General features: G+C 44.7%; 1 protein-coding gene across 1 annotated transcript in view; it reads right to left on the bottom strand.

Annotated features, from left to right (window-relative positions):
- LOC124859083 (helicase with zinc finger domain 2-like) overlaps nucleotides 1-19082 on the bottom strand; it is a 69751-nt gene that overhangs the window by 36279 nt on the left and 14390 nt on the right. Inside the window, exons 3-5 of the mRNA XM_047351583.1 lie at nucleotides 11186-12592; nucleotides 10917-11100; nucleotides 10610-10717 (exon numbers count right to left, since the gene is read on the bottom strand). Coding sequence (XP_047207539.1) covers nucleotides 10610-10717; nucleotides 10917-11100; nucleotides 11186-12543 — 1650 coding nt within the window. The 5' untranslated portion in view covers nucleotides 12544-12592. The remainder of the gene's footprint in view (nucleotides 1-10609; nucleotides 10718-10916; nucleotides 11101-11185; nucleotides 12593-19082) is intronic.

Here is a 19082-nt window from a genome sequence, read left to right as displayed (position 1 = left end):
CACAGTTTTGCTCAAAATATTGAAATGCACACAACATTATGGGTGACATCTCAGAGTTCAAAAGAGGACAAATTGTTGGTGCACGTCTTGCTGGCGCATCTGTGACCAAGACAGCAAGTCTTTGTGATGCATCAAGAGCCACGGTATCCAGGGTAATGTCAGCATACCACCAAGAAGGACCAACCACATCCAACAGGATTAACTGTGGACGCAAGAGGAAGCTATCTGAAAGGGATGTTCGGGTGCTAACCCGGATTGTATCCAAAAAACATAAAACCACGGCTGCCCAAATAACAGCAGAATTAAACTCTCACCTCAACTCTCCTGTTTCCACCAGAACTGTCCGTCAGGAGCTCCACAGGGTCAATATACACGGCCGGGCTGCTATAGCCAAACCTTTGGTCACTCATGCCAATGCCAAACGTCGGTTTCAATGGTGCAAGGAGCGCAAATCTTGGGCTGTGGACAATGTGAAACATGTATTGTTCTCTGATGAGTCCACCTTTACTGTTTTCCCCACATCCGGGAGAGTTACGGTGTGGAGAAGCCCCAAAGAAGCGTACCACCCAGACTGTTGCATGCCCAGAGTGAAGCATGCGGGTGGATCAGTGATGGTTTGGACTGCCATATCATGGCATTCCCTTGGCCCAATACTTGTGCTAGATGGGTGCGTCACTGCCAAGGACTACCGAACCATTCTTGAGGGCCATGTGCATCCAATGGTTCAAACATTGTATCCTGAAGGCAGTGCCATGTATCAGGATGACAATGCACCAATACACACAGCAAGACTGGTGAAAGATTGGTTTGATGAACATGAAAGTGAAGTTGAACATCTCCCATGGCCTGCACAGTCACCAGATCTAAATATTATTAAGCCTCTTTGGGGTGTTTTGGAGGAGCGAGTCAGGAAACGTTTTCCTCCACCAGTATCACGTAGTGACCTGGCCACTATCCTGCAAGAACAATGGCTTAAAATCCCTCTGACCACTGTGCAGGACTTGTATATGTCATTCCCAAGATGAATTGACGCTGTATTGGCCGCAAAAGGAGGCCCTACACCATACTAATAAATTATTGTGTTCTAAAACCAGGTGTTTCAGTTTCATTGTCCAACCCCTGTAGTTCATTAGTTTCTTTATTCCTTAATTTTGCTTGTTAGTTTTAGTGTCATGATGTATGGTTGTGGTAGTATCAACGAGCAAGAAGACTTCCAGGTACAACAGGAAGTTGAGTTTAATGATCCTCACTCACAGATCCAGGCAAACGTGAAAAGTTCGAAAACTGACAGGCAAACCAAGAACATAAGGATCCAGAACCAGGCCGATACACAAAGTAGCCGAACCAGGCATAACGGAGCAACACAGGATGTCAACTACAAGGAACCAGCGATAAACAATGACAACTAAAGAGCTTAAATACAAATGGAAATGAAGGGTGAACCAAAACAAAAACAGAGTTCAGGCGGGACACCCAGAGGTCATGGATGCTTTGTTCAGACGGGTGGCCGGGAGAACAGGAGGAGGGCTGTGGAGCTCGGGAGACTTGGAACCACGGTGAGCTCTAGTGAGCCAGGCAGGAACCGCTGGAACCCTGGAGATTGGCAGCGAGCCGTGAATATCTGCGGCAATGGCCAGAGGATCTGCAGCGACACCCTGGAGATCTGCCGCAGAACTGATGAGGCTCCAAAAACGGAGGAGGTTCATTGATGAACCAACACACAAGAAGGCTTCCAGGAACAACAGGAATGAAGGTGAGTCGAGTTTAATGATCTTTACACAGATCCAGACAGACGTTAAAGGCCAAAACCAAGAACATAGTGATCCAGAACCAGACCAGGACACAAAGTAGCCGAACCAGGCATAACAGTGCAACACAAGTTGTGAACAACAAGGAACTAGCGATAAACAATGACAACTAAAGAGCTTAAATACAAATGGAAATGCAGGGTGAGCCAAGAAACAAAGAGACAAGGTAATCAAGGGAAACTAGGAACAGGTGTAGAACACACTGCAGGGTAACAGAGGGAGTGAGACTAATTAACATAATAAACACAGAACAGAAGGTAAACAAAGCACCACACTAAGTGAAATGAACAAAAACACAAACACAAAACCTAGACACATGCTGGATATGACATTTAGTTGAACTGTTATAGTGTAGTAAAGAGTTTGTTAAACGAAATATGTTTAACTTTGGATTGAAATATATTTTTAAATAAATTCTTATATTTTAAGAAATTGTGTGCATTTATTCCATGGATGTGCAGAGTTTGCTGTTCAGTAGGGCCAGAGCTTGATTCACCCTTTTATCTATTGTCCTAATGCAACAACCATGTTGGACCGGTATTCACAGGACAACACTTAACAGATCAAATGGTCATTTAATTAAATGTAAAATAATAAAGACATCCTAATAATTCCAATACTTCCACCCAGGACTTGTACAGGTCTAGGGTTAGAAAAGGCAGCTAAGATCTCTGCAGACCCCACACACCCTGGACACAGGTTGTTTAGTCTTTTACCTTTAGGTTAGTGCTAGAGAGACAGTTTCTCTGTGGCGCTGTGTTTTTGGAGACTAAAGTCCTTTGTTGTGCACACAAACTCTGCCAATATAGTTAATTGTGATTATTGCTTTTGAACAAGGCTGCATTAGGATTTGGTCTGTAATCGTACTTGTAGTCCTTGTCTTCCTCTTATCCAGGCCTGGGTCGCAGGGGCGGCAGACTATGTAGAGAAGCCCCGACTTTCCTCTCCCCTGTCACCTCCTCTAGCTCCACTAGGGGAAGCCCAATGTGTTCCAGGCAAGATACATAGTCCCTCAGCATGTCCTGGGCAATCCCCTCAAATGACTCCTCTCGAAATGAAGGAGCAGTGGCTCTACTCTGAGCTCCTCCCTGATGGCTGAGCTTCTCACCCTACATCTAAGGGAGTGCCTGGCCATCCTGTGGAAGAAGCTCATTTCAGCTTATATCTTCTTTTGGTAATGACCCACAGCTCATGCCCATAGGTAAGAGTAGGAACGTTAACTGACCAGTAAATCGAGAACTTTGGTTTTCGGCTCGGCTCTCTCTTCACCACAACAGACCAGTACAGCATCATAATTACTGTGGCGGCCGCACCGACCTGTCTGTCGATCTCCCTCCATTCTCCCCTCACTCATCCACAAGACCCCTAGACTCTTGAGGAGTTGAGCACTTGAGGCAGGAGCTCCACTCCAACCTGAAAAGGGCAAGCCACCTTGTTTCCTGTTGAGAACCATTGCCTCGGACGGAGGAGATGACTGTCATCCCAGCTGCTTCACACTCAACTGCGAACCACCCCAGTGCATGCTGTTGTTTTTGGCTAGAGGGGCGCAGCAGGACCACGTAATGTGCAAAATGGAGAGACTGAATCCAATGGTCCACAAACCCGACATCCTCCGGCCATTGGCTGGGCCAAGAACTCCGGTCCATAAAAGTTAAGAACAGGACCGGTGACAAAGGGCAGCCCTGCCGGAGTCCAACATGCACCAGGAACCGGTCTGACTTAATGCCCGCAATGCAAACCAAACTCCTGCTCCACTTGTACAGAAACCGGATGGCCCCTAATAAAGACCCTCCGATTCCATACTCCTGAAGTGTCCCCCACAGGGCACCATGAGGGACACGGTTGAATGCCTTCTCCAGGTCCACAAAACGAGGTCAGCAGCTCCCCATCCCCACTGTAAACAGTATTGGCAAAGCACTGCATCTCTCTCCTGAGGCGCTGGACGGTTTGCCTGAATTGCTTTGAGGCTGACTGGTAGTCCTGCTCAAAGGCCTCACTGAACTCCTCCCAAGCTTTGATTTGGTCTACCTTATTGTTCTTTAACAGCAGACTTCAGCGATAGCCACAAGCCCTCTCTGGATCGTTTTTGTGCCGCTTTTCTGGTAAACCGTAGAGTTCCATTCAGAAATTCCTTTATACCCCTAATACACTGCTCAAAAAATAAAGGGAACACTTAAACAACACAATATAACTCCAAGTAAATCAAACTTCTGTGAAATCAAACTGTCCACTTAGGAAGCAACACTGATTGACAATCAATTTCACATGATGTTGTTCAAATGAAAAAGACAACAGGTGGAAATCTTTGGCGATTAGCAAGACACTCAATAAAGGAGTGGTTCTGCAGGTGGGGACCACAGACCACTTCTCAGTACCGATGCTTTCTGGCTGATGTTTTGGTCACTTTTGAATGTTGGTGGTGCTTTCACACTCGTGGTAGCATGAGACGGACTCTACAACCCACACAAGTGGCTCAGGTAGTGCATCTCATCCAGGATGGCACATCAATGCCAGCTGTGGCAAGAAGGTTTGCTGTGTCTGTCAGCGTAGTGTCCAGAGCCTGGAGGCGCTACCAGGAGACAGGCCAGTACACCAGGAGACGTGGAGGAGGCCGTAGGAGGACAACAACCCAGCAGCAGGACCGCTACCTCCACCTTTGTGCAAGGAGGAACAGGAGGAGCACTGCCAGAGCCCTGCAAAATGACCTCCAGCAGGCCACAAATGTGCATGTGTCTGCACAAACGGTTAGAAACCGACTCCATGAGGATGGTATGAGGGCCCGACGTCCACAAAGGGAGGTTGTACTCACAGCCCAACACCGTGCAGGACGCTAGGCATTTGCCAGAGAACACCAGGATTGGCAAATTCGCCACTGTCGCCTTTTGCTCTTCACAGATGAAAGCAGGTTCACACTGAGCACATGTGACAGACGTGACAGAGTCTGGAGACACCGTGGAGAGCAAGCGGCTGCCTTCAACACCCTTCAGCATGATGGATGTTGCAGGGGGTTGTAGGTTTGGCAGTGGGTCAGTAATTGTGTGGGGTGGCATTTTTTTCCATGTGCTTGCCAGAGGTAGCCTGACTGCCATTAGGTACCGAGATGAGATCCTCAGACCCCTTGTGAGACCATATGCTGTTGATGTTGGCCCTGGGTTCCTCCTAATGCAGGACAATGCTAGACCTCATGTGGCTGGAGTGTGTCAGCAGTTCCTGCAAGATGAAGACATTGAAGCTATGGACTGGCCCGCCTGTTCCCCAGACCTGAATCCGATTGAGCACATCTGGGACATCATGTCTCGCTCCATCCACCAACATTACGTTGCACCACAGACTGTCCAGGAGTTGGCTGATGCTTTAGTCCAGGTCTGGGAGGAGATCCCTCAGGAGACCATCCGCCGTCTAATCAGGAGCATGCCCAGGCGTCGTAGGGAGGTCATACACAATACTGAGCCTAATTTTGATTTGTTTCAAGGACATTACATCAAAGTTGGATCAGCCTCAAAGTTGGATCAGCCTCTAGTGTGTTTTTCCACTTTAATTTTGTGTGTGACTCCAAATCCAGGCCTCCATTGGTTAATAAATTTGATTTCCATTGATGATTTCTGTGTGATTTTGTACAGAACAAAGTATTCAACGAAAATATTTCATTCATTCAGATCTAGGATGAGTTATTTGAGTGTTCCCTCTATTGTTTTGAGCAGTGTATATACACATACAAGATCACCAGTGGCACAATTGTTGGTGACCCACAGTTGACATCCAGCAGAAGTCCTGAGGTCGGGAATCAAACCCTGGATGGCTACATAAAGGACTCTGTATATGAGGTACCTGCTCTGCTACATGCCAACTCGACAACTTAGTATGTCTGATGTGCTACAATCATCATTTCTAGGAAAAAGGTTTATTTGCCAGTCGGTCATGGTAAATGGTAAATCGCTTGCACTTACATAGTCCTCAGACTTTATCAAGGCTCCAGAGACCTCAAAACTCTTTACACTATAGTCAGTCACCCACCCATTCCCAAACTGACTAAACTGTAGCCACAGCTGTGCTGGGGCAGACTGACAGAAGTGAGGCTGCCATTCAATGCGAGCCACTGGGCACTCTAACCACCATCAGCAGGCAAGGCGGATGGAGTTTCCCTCCCAAGGACACAGCGACTGAGACGGACAGAATCAGAATCAGAATCAGCTTTATTGCCAAGTTCGTACATACAAACAAGGAATTTGCCTTCGGTACACTTTGCTCTTTTGTTCTGTTTTTGCATTACAGAATATACAAATTTACAATGTACAATATACACATATCTAATAAAAAGGTGCATTTGCAACATCTGTATGCTGTTGTTTTGTACTCTATTAAATGTTCATCAGAGAAACAGCCTGGAGGAAGAAACTGTCTCTGTAGCGGCTGGTTTTAGTGAACAGTGCTCTGTAGCGCCACCTGAAGGTAAAACTCTAAACAGTTTATGTGCAGGTTGTGTGGGGTCAGCTGAGATTTTGGCAGCTCTTTTCCTGACCCTTGACCTGTATAAGTCCTGGATGGAGGGAAGGTCAGCCCTGATTATTCTCTCTGCAGTCCTGATTATTCGTTGCAGTCTGGACCTGTCCTGTTTTGTGGATGATCCAAACCACACTGAGATGGATGAAGACAGGACAGATTGAATGATGGCAGTGTAGAAGATGACCAGCAGCTCCTGTGGAAGGTTGAACTTCTTGAGTTTCCTCAGGAAGTACAGTCTCTGCTGGGCCTTCTTTCGAACAGTGTCTATGTGTGAAGACCATCTCAGGTCCTCAGAGATGGTGGTTCCTAAGAACCTGAAGTGGTCCACGGCCGATACAGTGTTGTTGAGGATGGTGAGGGGGGTGTATGGGGGTGGTGTTCTCCGAAGGTCCACCACCATTTCCACAGTCTTGAGTGGGTTCAGTTCAATGTTGTTCTGACTGAACCAGTGTACCAGCCGATCTACCTCCTGTCTGTATGCAGACTCATCACCGTCCTGGATCAGTCCAATGACAGTGGTGTCATCTGCAAACTTAAGGAGTTTCACGGACGAGTCCAATGAGGTGCAGTCATTTGTGTACAGAGAGAAGAGGAGTGGGGATAGAACACACCCCTGGGGGGCACCAGTATTTATTGATCTGGATCAGGAGAAGATGCTCCCCAGTCTCACCTGCTGCTGTCGGTCCATCAGGAAGCTGTTGATCCACTGACAGGTGGAGGCTGGGACGTTGAGCTGGGTGAGCTTCTGGTGGAGGATGTCTGGTATGATGGTGTTGAAGGTGGAGCTGAAGTCTACAAACAGGATCCTGGCGTACGTCCCTGGATGGTCGAAGTGTTGCAGGATGAAGTGTAGACCTAAGTTAACAGCATTATCTGCCGACCTGTTTGCTCGGTAAGCAAACTGCAGGGGGTCCAGCAGGGGGCCTGTGATGTCTTTCAGCTGCTTCAACACCAGCCGCTCAAAGGATTTCATGACCACAGACGTCAGGGCTACAGGCCTGTAGTCATTTAATCCTAGGATGGTGGGTTTCTTGGGAACTGGGATGATGGTGGATCGTTTGAGGCAGGAGGGGACCTCACATTTCTCCAGTGACTTGTTGAAGATCCTTGTGAAGATCGGAGCGAGTTGCTTTCAGGCATGATGGGGAGACGTTATCAGGTCCTCCAGCTTTCTTTGTTTTCATGCGCTGAAAGAGCCTGTTTACATCTTCCTCTGAGATCTTTAGTGCAGGCAGAGGATCTGAAGGTAGGGGGTTGGTAGCTTTATGGGAGGAATTTGCTCCTGAATGGGATGTAGAGGAGATGATTTGAGGTGTGAATGGCTTCTTGTCATGTCTGCAGTAGAAGCCATTCAGACGGTTGGCCAGGAGACGACTCTGTTCAGGATGGGTGGAGGGGCTCCTATAGGCAGTCAGGTTTCTCAGACCAGTCCATACAGCTGAAGTGTCACCAGTAGAAAGGATGTTCTTCAGCTTCTCACTGTAGCTTCTCTTAGCTGCTTTGATCTCCTTTGTTAGTCTGTTCCTGGCCTGCCTGTACCGCGCCCAATCTCCACTGCTGTGAGCTTCTTCCTTTTCCCTGCGCAGATTCCTGAGGTGTGGAGTAAACCATGGCTTGTTGTTCCCAAAGGTGCAGAAGGTCTTGGTCTGCACACACATGTCCTCACAGAAACTGATGTATGATGTCACCACATCAGTTAGTTGGTTTAAGTCAGTGGCTGAGGTTTCAAAAACAGTCCAGTCTGTGCATTCAAAGCAGGCCTGTAGCATCTGCTTTGATTCCTCAGTCCACTTCTTAACAGTGTGAACCTTGGGTTTGGAAGCTCTTAGTCTCTGTCTGTAGGTTGGGATGAGGTGGATTAGATAATGATCTGAAAAACCCAGAACAGCCCTGGTACCAGCATGATATGAGTCCTTTAAAGCTGTGTAACAATGGTCCAGTGTGTTTTTGTCTCTGGTGGGACACTTAATATGTTGTCTGTATTTGGGGAGTTCATTGGAGAGGTTTGCGCTGTTCAAATCTCCCAGTATTATAATGAAAGAGTCCGTGTATTTTTTCTCCAGGTCTGTAATCAGCTCAGCAAGATGTTTTTCCGCGGCAGAAGTGCAGCCATGCGGTGGAAAATATGAGCCGATTATTATAAACGAGGAAAACTCTCTCAGTGAATAAAACGGTTTACAGATTATGGAAAATGACTCCAGATCAGGACTACATGTTTTTCCAGCACTTTTACGTCTCTGCACCAACCTTCATTTATATAAAAGCAGATTCCGCCTCCTCGTCTCTTCCCCGATAGCTCCGCACTACGATCCGCTCTGAACAGCTGGAAGTCCGGCATCAGCAGTGCGCAGTCCGGGATGTTTTCACTCAGCCATGTCTCGGTGAAGCAGAGAACCGCTGATCCGCGGAGGTCTGAGTTTTTACCGGTGAGAAGAAGCAGCTCGTCCATCTTGTTGTTGAGAGAGCGGACATTTGCCAGGTGAATTGAAGGCAGTGGTGTGCGAAGTCCTCTTTTGCGGAGCTTTACCAGCGCGCCAGCACGCTTTCCCCTCCGCCGTTTTCGGCGCAGAATCCCATATAGAGCCGCAGCTCCGCTTGCCAGGAGCTCAATGAACCTCGGATCGATTAAAGATGGTGAAAAAAACCCAAGAGAGGACTCTCGGATGTTGAGAAGTTCATCTCTACTGAATAAGACCACAGGATTGTGGCCCGACACCACAGAACTGTGGCTCAAAAAACATAAAATTACACAAAATACAAAAACAAAGAGAGAGCGAAGCTCCGAGGCTGCCATCGTCGGCGCCATCTTGTTGCATATAAGAGACAGAGCAAGGGTTCGAAACAGCAACCCACAGGTTACAGGACAAACCCCTTTCACCATCACCACCGTCGTCATGGCAAATGGCCGCTCACACTGAGCCTGGTTCTGGTTCTGCTGGAGGTTTCTTCCTGTTAAAAGGGAGTTTTTCCTCTCCACTGTCGCTACATGCATGCTCAGTATGAGGGATTGCTGCAAAGTCAACACCAGTGACTGTCCACTGTCTCTACATGCTCATCCAGGAAGAGTGAATGCTGCAAGTCACTGACTGGATGCAATCTGCTGGGTTTCCTTAGATAGAAAAACTTTTTATCCAATTTGAATAAATAACTGAATCTGACTGAACTGTTCAATGATTACGATTAATTGGAATGTATGAACCTGACTGGGAATCTGGACGATTGGATTGAACTGACTTTGTAAAGAGCCTTGAGACGACATGTCGTGAATTGGCGCTATAGAAATAAAACAGAATTTTTGATGCATTTAAGCATTAATAGTTATTCAAAATCATCATGAAAATCCATCTTTATATAAATAATAAATAAAATATTAGGGCATCAGAAAAAATTCACATCATAAAATCTATTTATAAATTAGTCTCAAAAAATGTAAACGTCTATATATTTAAATGAAATAATCTCTGTTACATGTTGTCTAATTGCCTTTTTTGATCACCATCATAGGTTTGTTTTACTTAGTCTGTTTATTTCCATTTGTGATGCATTAAAATATTTTTTCCCTTCACTGAAAAAGACGACTGCAAGAAGGCACCTTTTGTCATGTCATGCTGCTTTCTGGTGAAGGTTGCAGAAAACTGTGAAGAAAGTTACGAGAACACCATATTTAAGCAATGTTCTCCCAGGAATAACAGCTCCAGGTTTTGGTTCCTCTGTGTCTTTGGTTTTAATAACATCTCCCTCGTCCATTCACTGCTTACATGAGTGATAGATGTATAGCATATCATCATGATTAATATAATTAAATGACATTTCTTTAAAATAAACTAATATTTTGTCTGTCTCCCCTCTGTCTGTGATACTTTGCTGTTTCTTTGCAGGATCTGTTTTCTGGTCCTCTGGTATGGATTAGAATCACAGAGAGATTGTGATTGTAATTCACATTTAACGTTTTTTGGAATTGAAATGAATATCAATCTAATATAATCAAACTTAACAAAAATATCCAGACTGAGCAACTTGTGCTTTTCCAGAATTCCAGACTAGATTTATATTGGTTTTTAATTCATTAAGGTTAGAAAGTTAGAATAAAGATGGATGTCTATATAACTTGATCGTCTTGGTTGTCTATTTCTGCATAGAAATGATATGTTGGTCTTGTAAAGTGTCTAAAGATGACATCTGATTGTCTTTGCTATATAGATAAACTGAACTGTAATAATGTAATGTGAGATCATGCCTGGAAACCCTGCTGAAAACACCAAAACTTTCTTGAACTTTCTTCAAATTGAAACTTTTACCTCTGTCTCTACTGTGAAGTTCCATGTCAGTGTTTCATTGATGTTTTCAGTCTCAACGGTTAAATCTTCATCACAGGAGATGCTGACATCATCAACCTGTTCAGACAGCTGTTGGGAATTGAGAATTAGGAAAGTTAACAGACTTGTCAGTCTGCTAGCTATTGCAACCAAACCCATCACTGACAGATCGGGGGGAAATTATAATCATTCTGATTATTTAGATATTACAGTTTTCTTGTCTGAGGTCTGATTATTCTCTTTACTAACTGGACCTAGCAACACATTCACAATGAGACTTAATGCTCACAATGCAGACTTCATTGCTGCTGTTCCTGAACTCATCTAGAAGCTGCTGGTTGTAGCACATCAGGCCCTGAGTCTCAATGCTGCGTCGGATCTCCTTCTCCTCATCAGATCTCATTATCCACTCCTGCAGTTCCTCCGCAGAATGAGCTTTAGGACACTTTGAACCATATTCACAGGTTTCTGGTCTACAACACAAAGCTTTTGTTAGTATGACAGTAAAAATGTTGGTTGTTTTATGTAAAGCTATGAGAGTTAAATAATTATTCTTACCTGTCGCAGAGCCACAGCTCCGTGCGCCGGCCATGGGGAGGCTGTCGTTGTCTCCACCTGGTGGTGGTGTCCTGGGACAGGAGCTGGGCATGTTCTAATGTGGAGCAGTGTTTGTAGAAGCTCTCTGGAGAGGAAAGCACTAGGAGACACACCTTACAGAATAAAGAGACCTGCTTGGACAGGACCTGGTCCTGCTGACTCAGCTGAAGGAGGTGAGGCCGAACCGAGAGGCCGCTGTGCTCGGCTTTCCACACGGCCATCTCCACCTCGCTCTGGGCGGCCTGGCAGTGGCCAGCCTGGTGCCAGCAGGGCTTACCCTGTCTGACGTGACTGCAGAACTTAAAACTGCACTTTAGAGGAAGAGGGCGGACCTGGCTGTAAATGTGCTTTGAGCTGTTCTCTGACAGGTGATGAACCAAGGTTGGATCCCAGGTGTGAGCTGCATCTGCAGAGCACGTGTCATTCCATCGTTTTGGTGACAGTTTTGTTGGCCGCTCTACAAAACAATTTTTGCAGAACTCGATGAATTTTCCAGAAAACCTCTGGAGAATGCTCTGAGCTGCACGTTCTGGTGTTTCTGAAACTGAGTTGGACTCGGTTATGTGTCTGATTAACTCTGCTTTACCAATCTTTCTCTCTCTGAGATAGTTCCACACAGTGGCCTCTTCGAAGCTTCTGGCATAGGTGCATCCCTGACCTGCTGTATGTTTGTTACATCCAGAACCCTCAACAAAGTAATCACATACTTTATAAAGGACTCTAGGACCAATGGTTCCACCAGTCGGCCGCTCAGAAATAACCTTCCACTGGTGAGATGCCTTCCCTTTAGCTAAGAGGAGACTCCTGCTACACTGGTGAATAACTGACTGAATACTGTATGTGACTTCATTCAGCTTGTTGGAGCATAAATCACAAGCGGCCTTCAGATCTAGAACAACAAAGAGCTCACACTGAGGCCCCGTATTGCTTTTCTGCTCAGGTTTACTCTTGGACTGAACCAACATGTTAAAGAAAAACTGATGGTCCACTCCATGTTTCTTTTCAAACGTCCACACAGCAGCTTCCTCATCACTCTTTGCATAGGTGCAGCGGTTCTTGTGCACGGTGCAACCAAGGCCCTCCTTAAAAAACCAGCAGGCTTCATATTGTTTTGGGTTTGGAAATGTTGGTCGTTTAGAGACAGGCCTCCAAATGCTGCCTCCTTTGGCTCTGCAGAGCAGGACCTGGTGGTCACATTGGTGTTCAACTGGTCTCAGTCTGAATGTGATTTGGTTTTCCTGGATGTAGCAGCGACCACAGGCCAAGGTGAGGTCATAGGTTGACAGCAGAAGAGATAATAGAGAGCTGTTTGCTGACATAGTGATGCCTTCAGACCGCTGGAACGTGTTCAGAGAACCACGAGTGTGTCTGAAAAAGGAAACACCAGAGCTCTCAGAACAGAGAGCAGAACATCTCAATAAAAGCTATAGAGCAGATGGTAAATTCAGAGAACTCAGCTGACAGGACTGGGGATGTTGGGCGACATGTTTATGAAATGTTTTAGGAGGTGGAACCTCAATGGTTCATTTTTATCTTTGATCAGCTACTCACTTGGACTGATATGCAGCCCTGCAACCTTCCCCGTTAAATTTGTCATTTCGCTCAATTGTCTCCAAGGTGAGACCATGTAAATTAATGATATTCGATTGGAGTGATGCTCACAGAATCACCTAAGAGGACATTGTGTTTGTTTCTGGGTGTTAATGCTCTGCTGAAGGGTGGTGGTGGTATAGTGGTAAGGGAACAGTTTGTCAATCATCCTGGACTAAACTGTGAATTTCCAAATGAGCTTGAAACAGTTGGGCTACAATTCATTATTGTTTCCCCTCATTATTAATTTATGCGACCAAAAACACAAACTGCATGTGGGAAAACTCCCTCTGATGATGATTCACAGTCAAACATATACGACCGCTGAGATCAGCTAATACAGCTTAGTGAACTGAACCAAATATGTTTTGGTGATTGAAAGAGCAGAGCAGCGTGGCCACTCATGACTACAGTCAATATCAACGACAATCCAGGAGCTATTTTTTCTAGATACAGAAAACTAACATTAAGATACAGCAAGAGACACAATGCACCAAAAAACAAGAAAGAGTACGAAAGTAGTTTGAATCCATCTGGATTTAATTGACTTAAAGAGCATCCAGGAAGTGTTAATTGGAATGTATGAACCTGACTTTTGTGAAGTGCCTTGAGACGACGTGTTGTGAATTGGCGCTATATAAATAAAATGAATTGAATTATTCACATCTTTTCACTTCTTCCACATTTTATTATTGCAACCTTTTTTCAAAATGGATTAAATTAATTTTTTCCATTGCAACTCTACACAGGACATCCCATAACGACAAAGTGAACATTTCTTTTTTAGATTTTTGCAAATACACTGAAAATAAAAGCAAAGACAAAACAAGTGCCATATTTTCCCGACTGTAGAGCGCACCTCAATATAAGCCGCACCCATAACGTTTTTGTTTTTAAATGGAAATATACATAAATAAGCCGCACCGGGCTAAAAGCCGCTGATATCGACTGAACTGATTACATAGTTTAACTGAACATGTCAGTGTGATTAGGATTAATTGGAATGTATGTACCTGACTTTTGTGAAGTGCTTTGAGACGACGTGTTGTGAATTGGCGCTATATAAATAAACTGAATTGAAATTGAATGGAATTGTTGCTCAGTGTCCCACCTTTCTGCTAAAGTGCCCCCTGGCAGGTGAAGAAAAATCCACAGAAAAACCTCTAAGCTGCATGGTTCAAAGCATGGGGAAAAAGTAGTGGCTTATAGTCGGGAAAATACGGCACATAAACTATTCACAACCTTTGCTCAATACTTTATGTGCTTCAGGTCTTCTTAAATATCTATCATTTGTCTATACCTGCTGGTCCTCACAGGGTTGGGTGGGGGGCTGCCTATATGTAGCAGTTATTGGGCGAGATGTAGTCAACAACCCCAGACAGGTCGCTAGCCCATTGCAGAGAAACACAAGACAAACAACCATGTTCACACACAAACTTAAGGGCGTTTAGAGACCAATTATCCTGACAGTATTGTTTTTGGACTGTGGGAGGAAGCCGGAGTACCCAGAACCCACTCATGCATGGGAAGAACAAGCAAACTCCATGCTGAAAGAATGCAGACTGAGATTCTGTCCCAGGACCTTCTTGCTGCAAGGCAACAGTGCTGCCAACTGCTCCACTTTGTAAAATCTTAGATGTGATACCACAAGCTGGAGTAGTTTGGCCCATTTCTCTTTGCAGAACCTCTCAAGTTTCATCAGGTTGAAGGGATAACCATTTTGAGTTATCTCCAGAGATGTTCCATCAGACTTACGTCTGGGCTCTGGCTGGACCACTGAAGCAGATTCACAGGGTTATCTTGAAACCACTCCTTGAATTTCTTGACTGTATGTTTGTGGTCTTCATGCTGCTGAAAGAATTGTCGGCCCAGTCTCAGTCAGTTTCTGCCATTGAAAAGCATCCACACAGTATGATGCTGCCACCACCATGCTTTAGTGTAGGGATAGTGTTGGCTAGGCTATGTAATGAGTGGTGCCTCATTTTGTCCAAACTTAACATCGGGTTCAGTTTGTCTCTTGTCAAAGCAGAGAATTGTCTTTCTCCTAGTCTGAGAGTCCTTCAGGAGTCCTTTGGCCTGTGTGAGAGAAAAGTTAAATTGCTTTTGTCCTTCTGAGGTGACGATCTGTCTGAGCTGACCAACGCTTCCACCTTCCTTTCTGCTGCCTCCTGTTGGTCATCCCTACTGCATTTACAAGCTAAAGGGGAAATATGCCCTTGGAACCCCTGCTGGTTCAACTCGAGAACATTTGTTGCGGAGGAGTGGGGATGTCTGCGTGAAAGTTAGGTTGATTCTCGCCTCTGCTCTTCCTAGAGGGGATGCCAGGCCACATGGGGTTTTTGATAAGCTGATATAAGGAAGTGTCGACCGTTGTTTCATGAGACTGGTCTCAGCTCTGCTCAGTAATGCGTGTGATGCTGAAAGACCTGTCTCCCTTATAAGGCTAAATTAATATAGCTGATTGAATGGTTATTCAATTCAATTCAATTTTATTTATATAGCGCCAATTCACAACACATGTCGTCTCAAGGCACTTCACAAAAGTCAAGGTACATAGATTCTAATTAATCCTAACCATTGAACAGTTCAGTCAGATTCAGTTATTTAATCAAATTGGATAAAAAGTTTTTCTATCTAAGGAAACCCAGCAGATTGCATCCAGTCAGTGACTTGCAGCATTCACTCCTCCTGGATGAGCATGTAGAGACAGTGGACAGTCACTGGCGTTGACTTTGCAGCAATCCCTCATAATGAGCATGCATGTAGCGACAGTGGAGAGGAAAAACTCCCTTTTAACAGGAAGAAACCTCCAGCAGAACCAGAACCAGGCTCAGTGTGAGCGGCCATCTGCCACGACCGACTGGGGGTTTGAGAGAACAGAGCAGAGACACAAAGAGAACAAAGAAGCACTGATCCAGGAGTACTTTCTATGGGAAGGAAAAGTAAATGTTAATGGATGTAGCTCCTTTAGTCGTTTCATCTAGAAAGAAAGAACAGATAAACTTTGAGCCAGTTTTCAAGATTAGAGAAAGGTGAAAGAGAGCACATAGAGTTAGTTACAGTAGAAGCTCAGTCAGTAGCCATGTCTAGGAGAGAGAAAGGGTTAAACACTGAAAGACAGGGCTATGTGGATCATCTGTAGAAGGTGAGCATTAAGTTGTTGCCAGCAGAAGCTCGGACGATTCCTCTCTCCAGAAAGGTGTCACAGGTAGACACAGAGTCAGGCCAGGTGTAGCTTCTAGGAAGAAAAAAGAGAGAACAAAGTTAAAAGCTGAAATAACAGCAAATAATGCAAAATTGGAGAGTAGTGTGAGAATGTAGCGAAGAGGGTGAAAGTGGTCGTTATGTCCTCCAGCAGCCTAAGCCTATACCAGCATAACTACACAGTTTCAGTTCAGATTATTTAGTTAAACGGCGCTTATTTACAACAATGTTGTCTCAAGGAACCCCACAAAGGGTCCCACTGATGGTCATTGTTATACTAAAAACCACAAGGATTGGGATACGTCTCTCTGTCAGACTGATTATAACCATTGGAAAAGAGAAGGGGTCATACAGGTAGCAGAAATGGAGGGTGTGTTTGCACCTCAACCATAACTGAGCCGGTTTAGGCTAAACCTGACCCCCTTACTCTAACCAACAGGGAGGGAAGAAGACGGAGGTAAAAAATAAGGAAGATAGCTCAGGATAAACTAAGCCACTCTAACTATAAGCTTTATCAAAAAGGAAAGTTTTAAGCCTAGCCTTAACGTGAACTTCAGACAGAACCCAGCCCCACCTGCCCCCATCACCCTCTGTGACTCCACAATTGACACTGTGGAATCTTTCCGCTTCCTGGGAACCATCATCTCCCAGGATCTCAAGTGGGAGCCAAACATCAGCTCCCTCATCAAGAAAGCCCAGCAGAGGATGTTCTTCCTGCGGCAGCTGAAGAAATTCAACCTGCCAAAGACTATGATGGTGCACTTCTACACAGCCATCATTGAGTCCATCCTCACCTCCTCCATCACCATCTGGTACGCCGCTGCTACAGCCAAGGATAAGGGCAGGCTGCAGCGTGTCATTCGGTCTGCTGAGAAGGTGATTGGCTGCAGTCTACTGTCGCTCCAGGAACTGTACACCTCCAGGACCCTGAAGCGGGCAGGGAAGATTCTGGCTGATCCCTCCCACCCCGGTCACAGACTCTTTGAGACTCTCCCCTCTGACAGGAGGCTGCGGTCCATCCGGACCAAAACCTCACGCCACAAGAACAGTTTTTTCCCATCTGCCACCAGCCTGGTTAACAAAGCCCGGAAACCACCCTGACACTCTCCCTTTCCCCCACACCCCCCCTTTTTTTGCTGACAGGACACTTGTAACTTGTAACTCTATGAGTTACATTAACGCTCAGCTTGGACTCCTGCTTTACTTGCACTGCTTTACTTGCACAATGATCACCTGCACTGTTGTATTGCTCTTGCATCTTATACTGCTCTATATTTACTCTCACTCACTTAAAACTGTGCACATATATTTATATTATATTGTAGATATGTTTATACTGTTTAATTTGTACTGTATTGCACCGACTACGCCAAAACAAATTCCTTGTATGTCCAAAAACGTACTTGGCAATAAAGCTTTTCTGATTCTGATTCTGATTCTGAAAAGTAGACAGGGTGTCTGCCTCACGGACTAAAACTGGGAGCTGGTTCCACAGGAGAGGAGCCTGATAACTAAAGGATCTGCCTCCCATTCTACTTCTAGAGACTCTAGGAACCACCAGTAAACCTGCAGTCTGAGAACAAAGTGCTCTGTTAGGAACATATGGAACAATCAGATATCTGATGTATGATGGAGCTAGATCATTAAGGGCTTTATATGTGAGGAGGAGAATTTTAAATTCTATTCTGGATTTAACAGGGAGCCAATGAAGGGAAGCTAAAATAGGAGAAATATGATCTCTCTTTTTAATTTTCATCAGAACTCTTGCTGCAGCATTTTGAATCAGCTGAAGGCTTTTAACTGCATTTTGTGAACATCCTGATGGTAAAGAATTACAATAGTCCAGCCTTGAAGTAACAAATGCATGGACTAGTTTTTCAGCGTCACTCCTGGACAGGATATTTCTAATTTTGGCAATGTTCTGGAGATGAAATAAGGAAATCCTAGAAACCTGTTTAATATGGGATTTAAATGACATGTCCTAGTCAAAGTTAACACCAAGGTTTTTTACTTTATTACCGGAGGTCAATTTAACCCATCCAGGTTAAGGGATTGACTATGCAGTTTCTTTTTAAACACTCCGGTCCAAAGACGACAACTTCTGTCTTGTCTGAATTTAGAAGCAGAAAATTTAAAGTCATCCAAGTTTTTATATCTTCAAGACATGCTTGTAGTCTATCTAACTGGTTGGGCTCATTAGGATTTATGGATAAGTAAAGCTGAGTATCATCAGCGTAACAGTGAAAATTTATCCCATGCTGCCTGATAATTTGACCTATTGGAAGCATATATATAGTAAAGAGAATTGGCCCAAGTACTGAACTATGTGGTACTCCACAATTAACCCTGGAGTTTAAAGATGATTTATCATTTACATGAACAAACTGGAATCTGTCAGACAGATAAGATTTAAACCAGCCTAGCGCTGTTCCCCTGATCCCTACAGCATATTCCAGCCTTTTTAAGAGAATATTATGGTCGACTGGATCAAATGCAGCACTGAGATCTAACAGAACCAGAACAGACACAAGTCCATTATCTGAGGCCATAAGAATATCATTAGTGACTTTCAGCAGAGCTGTTTCAGTGCTATGATGAGCTCTGAAACCTGACTGAAACTCTTCAAACAGGTCATTGCTGTGTAATTGCTCACACATTTGATTAGCAACAATTTTCTCAAGAATTTTAGATAAGAATGGAAGATTGGATATAGGTCTGTAATTTTTCAAGTCATCTCGTACCTATGGTGGAGCTAAAGCTAATGCTAAGCTAGCGACCCCTTACCACTACTAGAAAAACCGTGTAAGACACGGAGAGTCCCCAAACGGTAAAAGTAGCAACAGAAGGTAAGTGTTCTAACGTGCTTATGTATTAGAACAAGAGGTATCACAGTAGAGAGAAATCAAATCAAACGAGAGAGCTTCACACACCAAACAATTCACCAACAGCGAAAACAGGAAGTGACGTTACCCAGAGCAACAGAGCACATACGTCTCCCTTATCATCGTTCTCTTTCTTTAGAAAATACAACTTTTCTTCAACACCTGCACCAGGCAGACTGCTA

This window comes from Girardinichthys multiradiatus, chromosome 22, assembly GCF_021462225.1.
Source record: "Girardinichthys multiradiatus isolate DD_20200921_A chromosome 22, DD_fGirMul_XY1, whole genome shotgun sequence".
NCBI classification, from domain to species: Eukaryota; Metazoa; Chordata; class Actinopteri; order Cyprinodontiformes; family Goodeidae; genus Girardinichthys; species Girardinichthys multiradiatus.
This window is presented reverse-complemented; position numbering and strand designations above follow the sequence as displayed.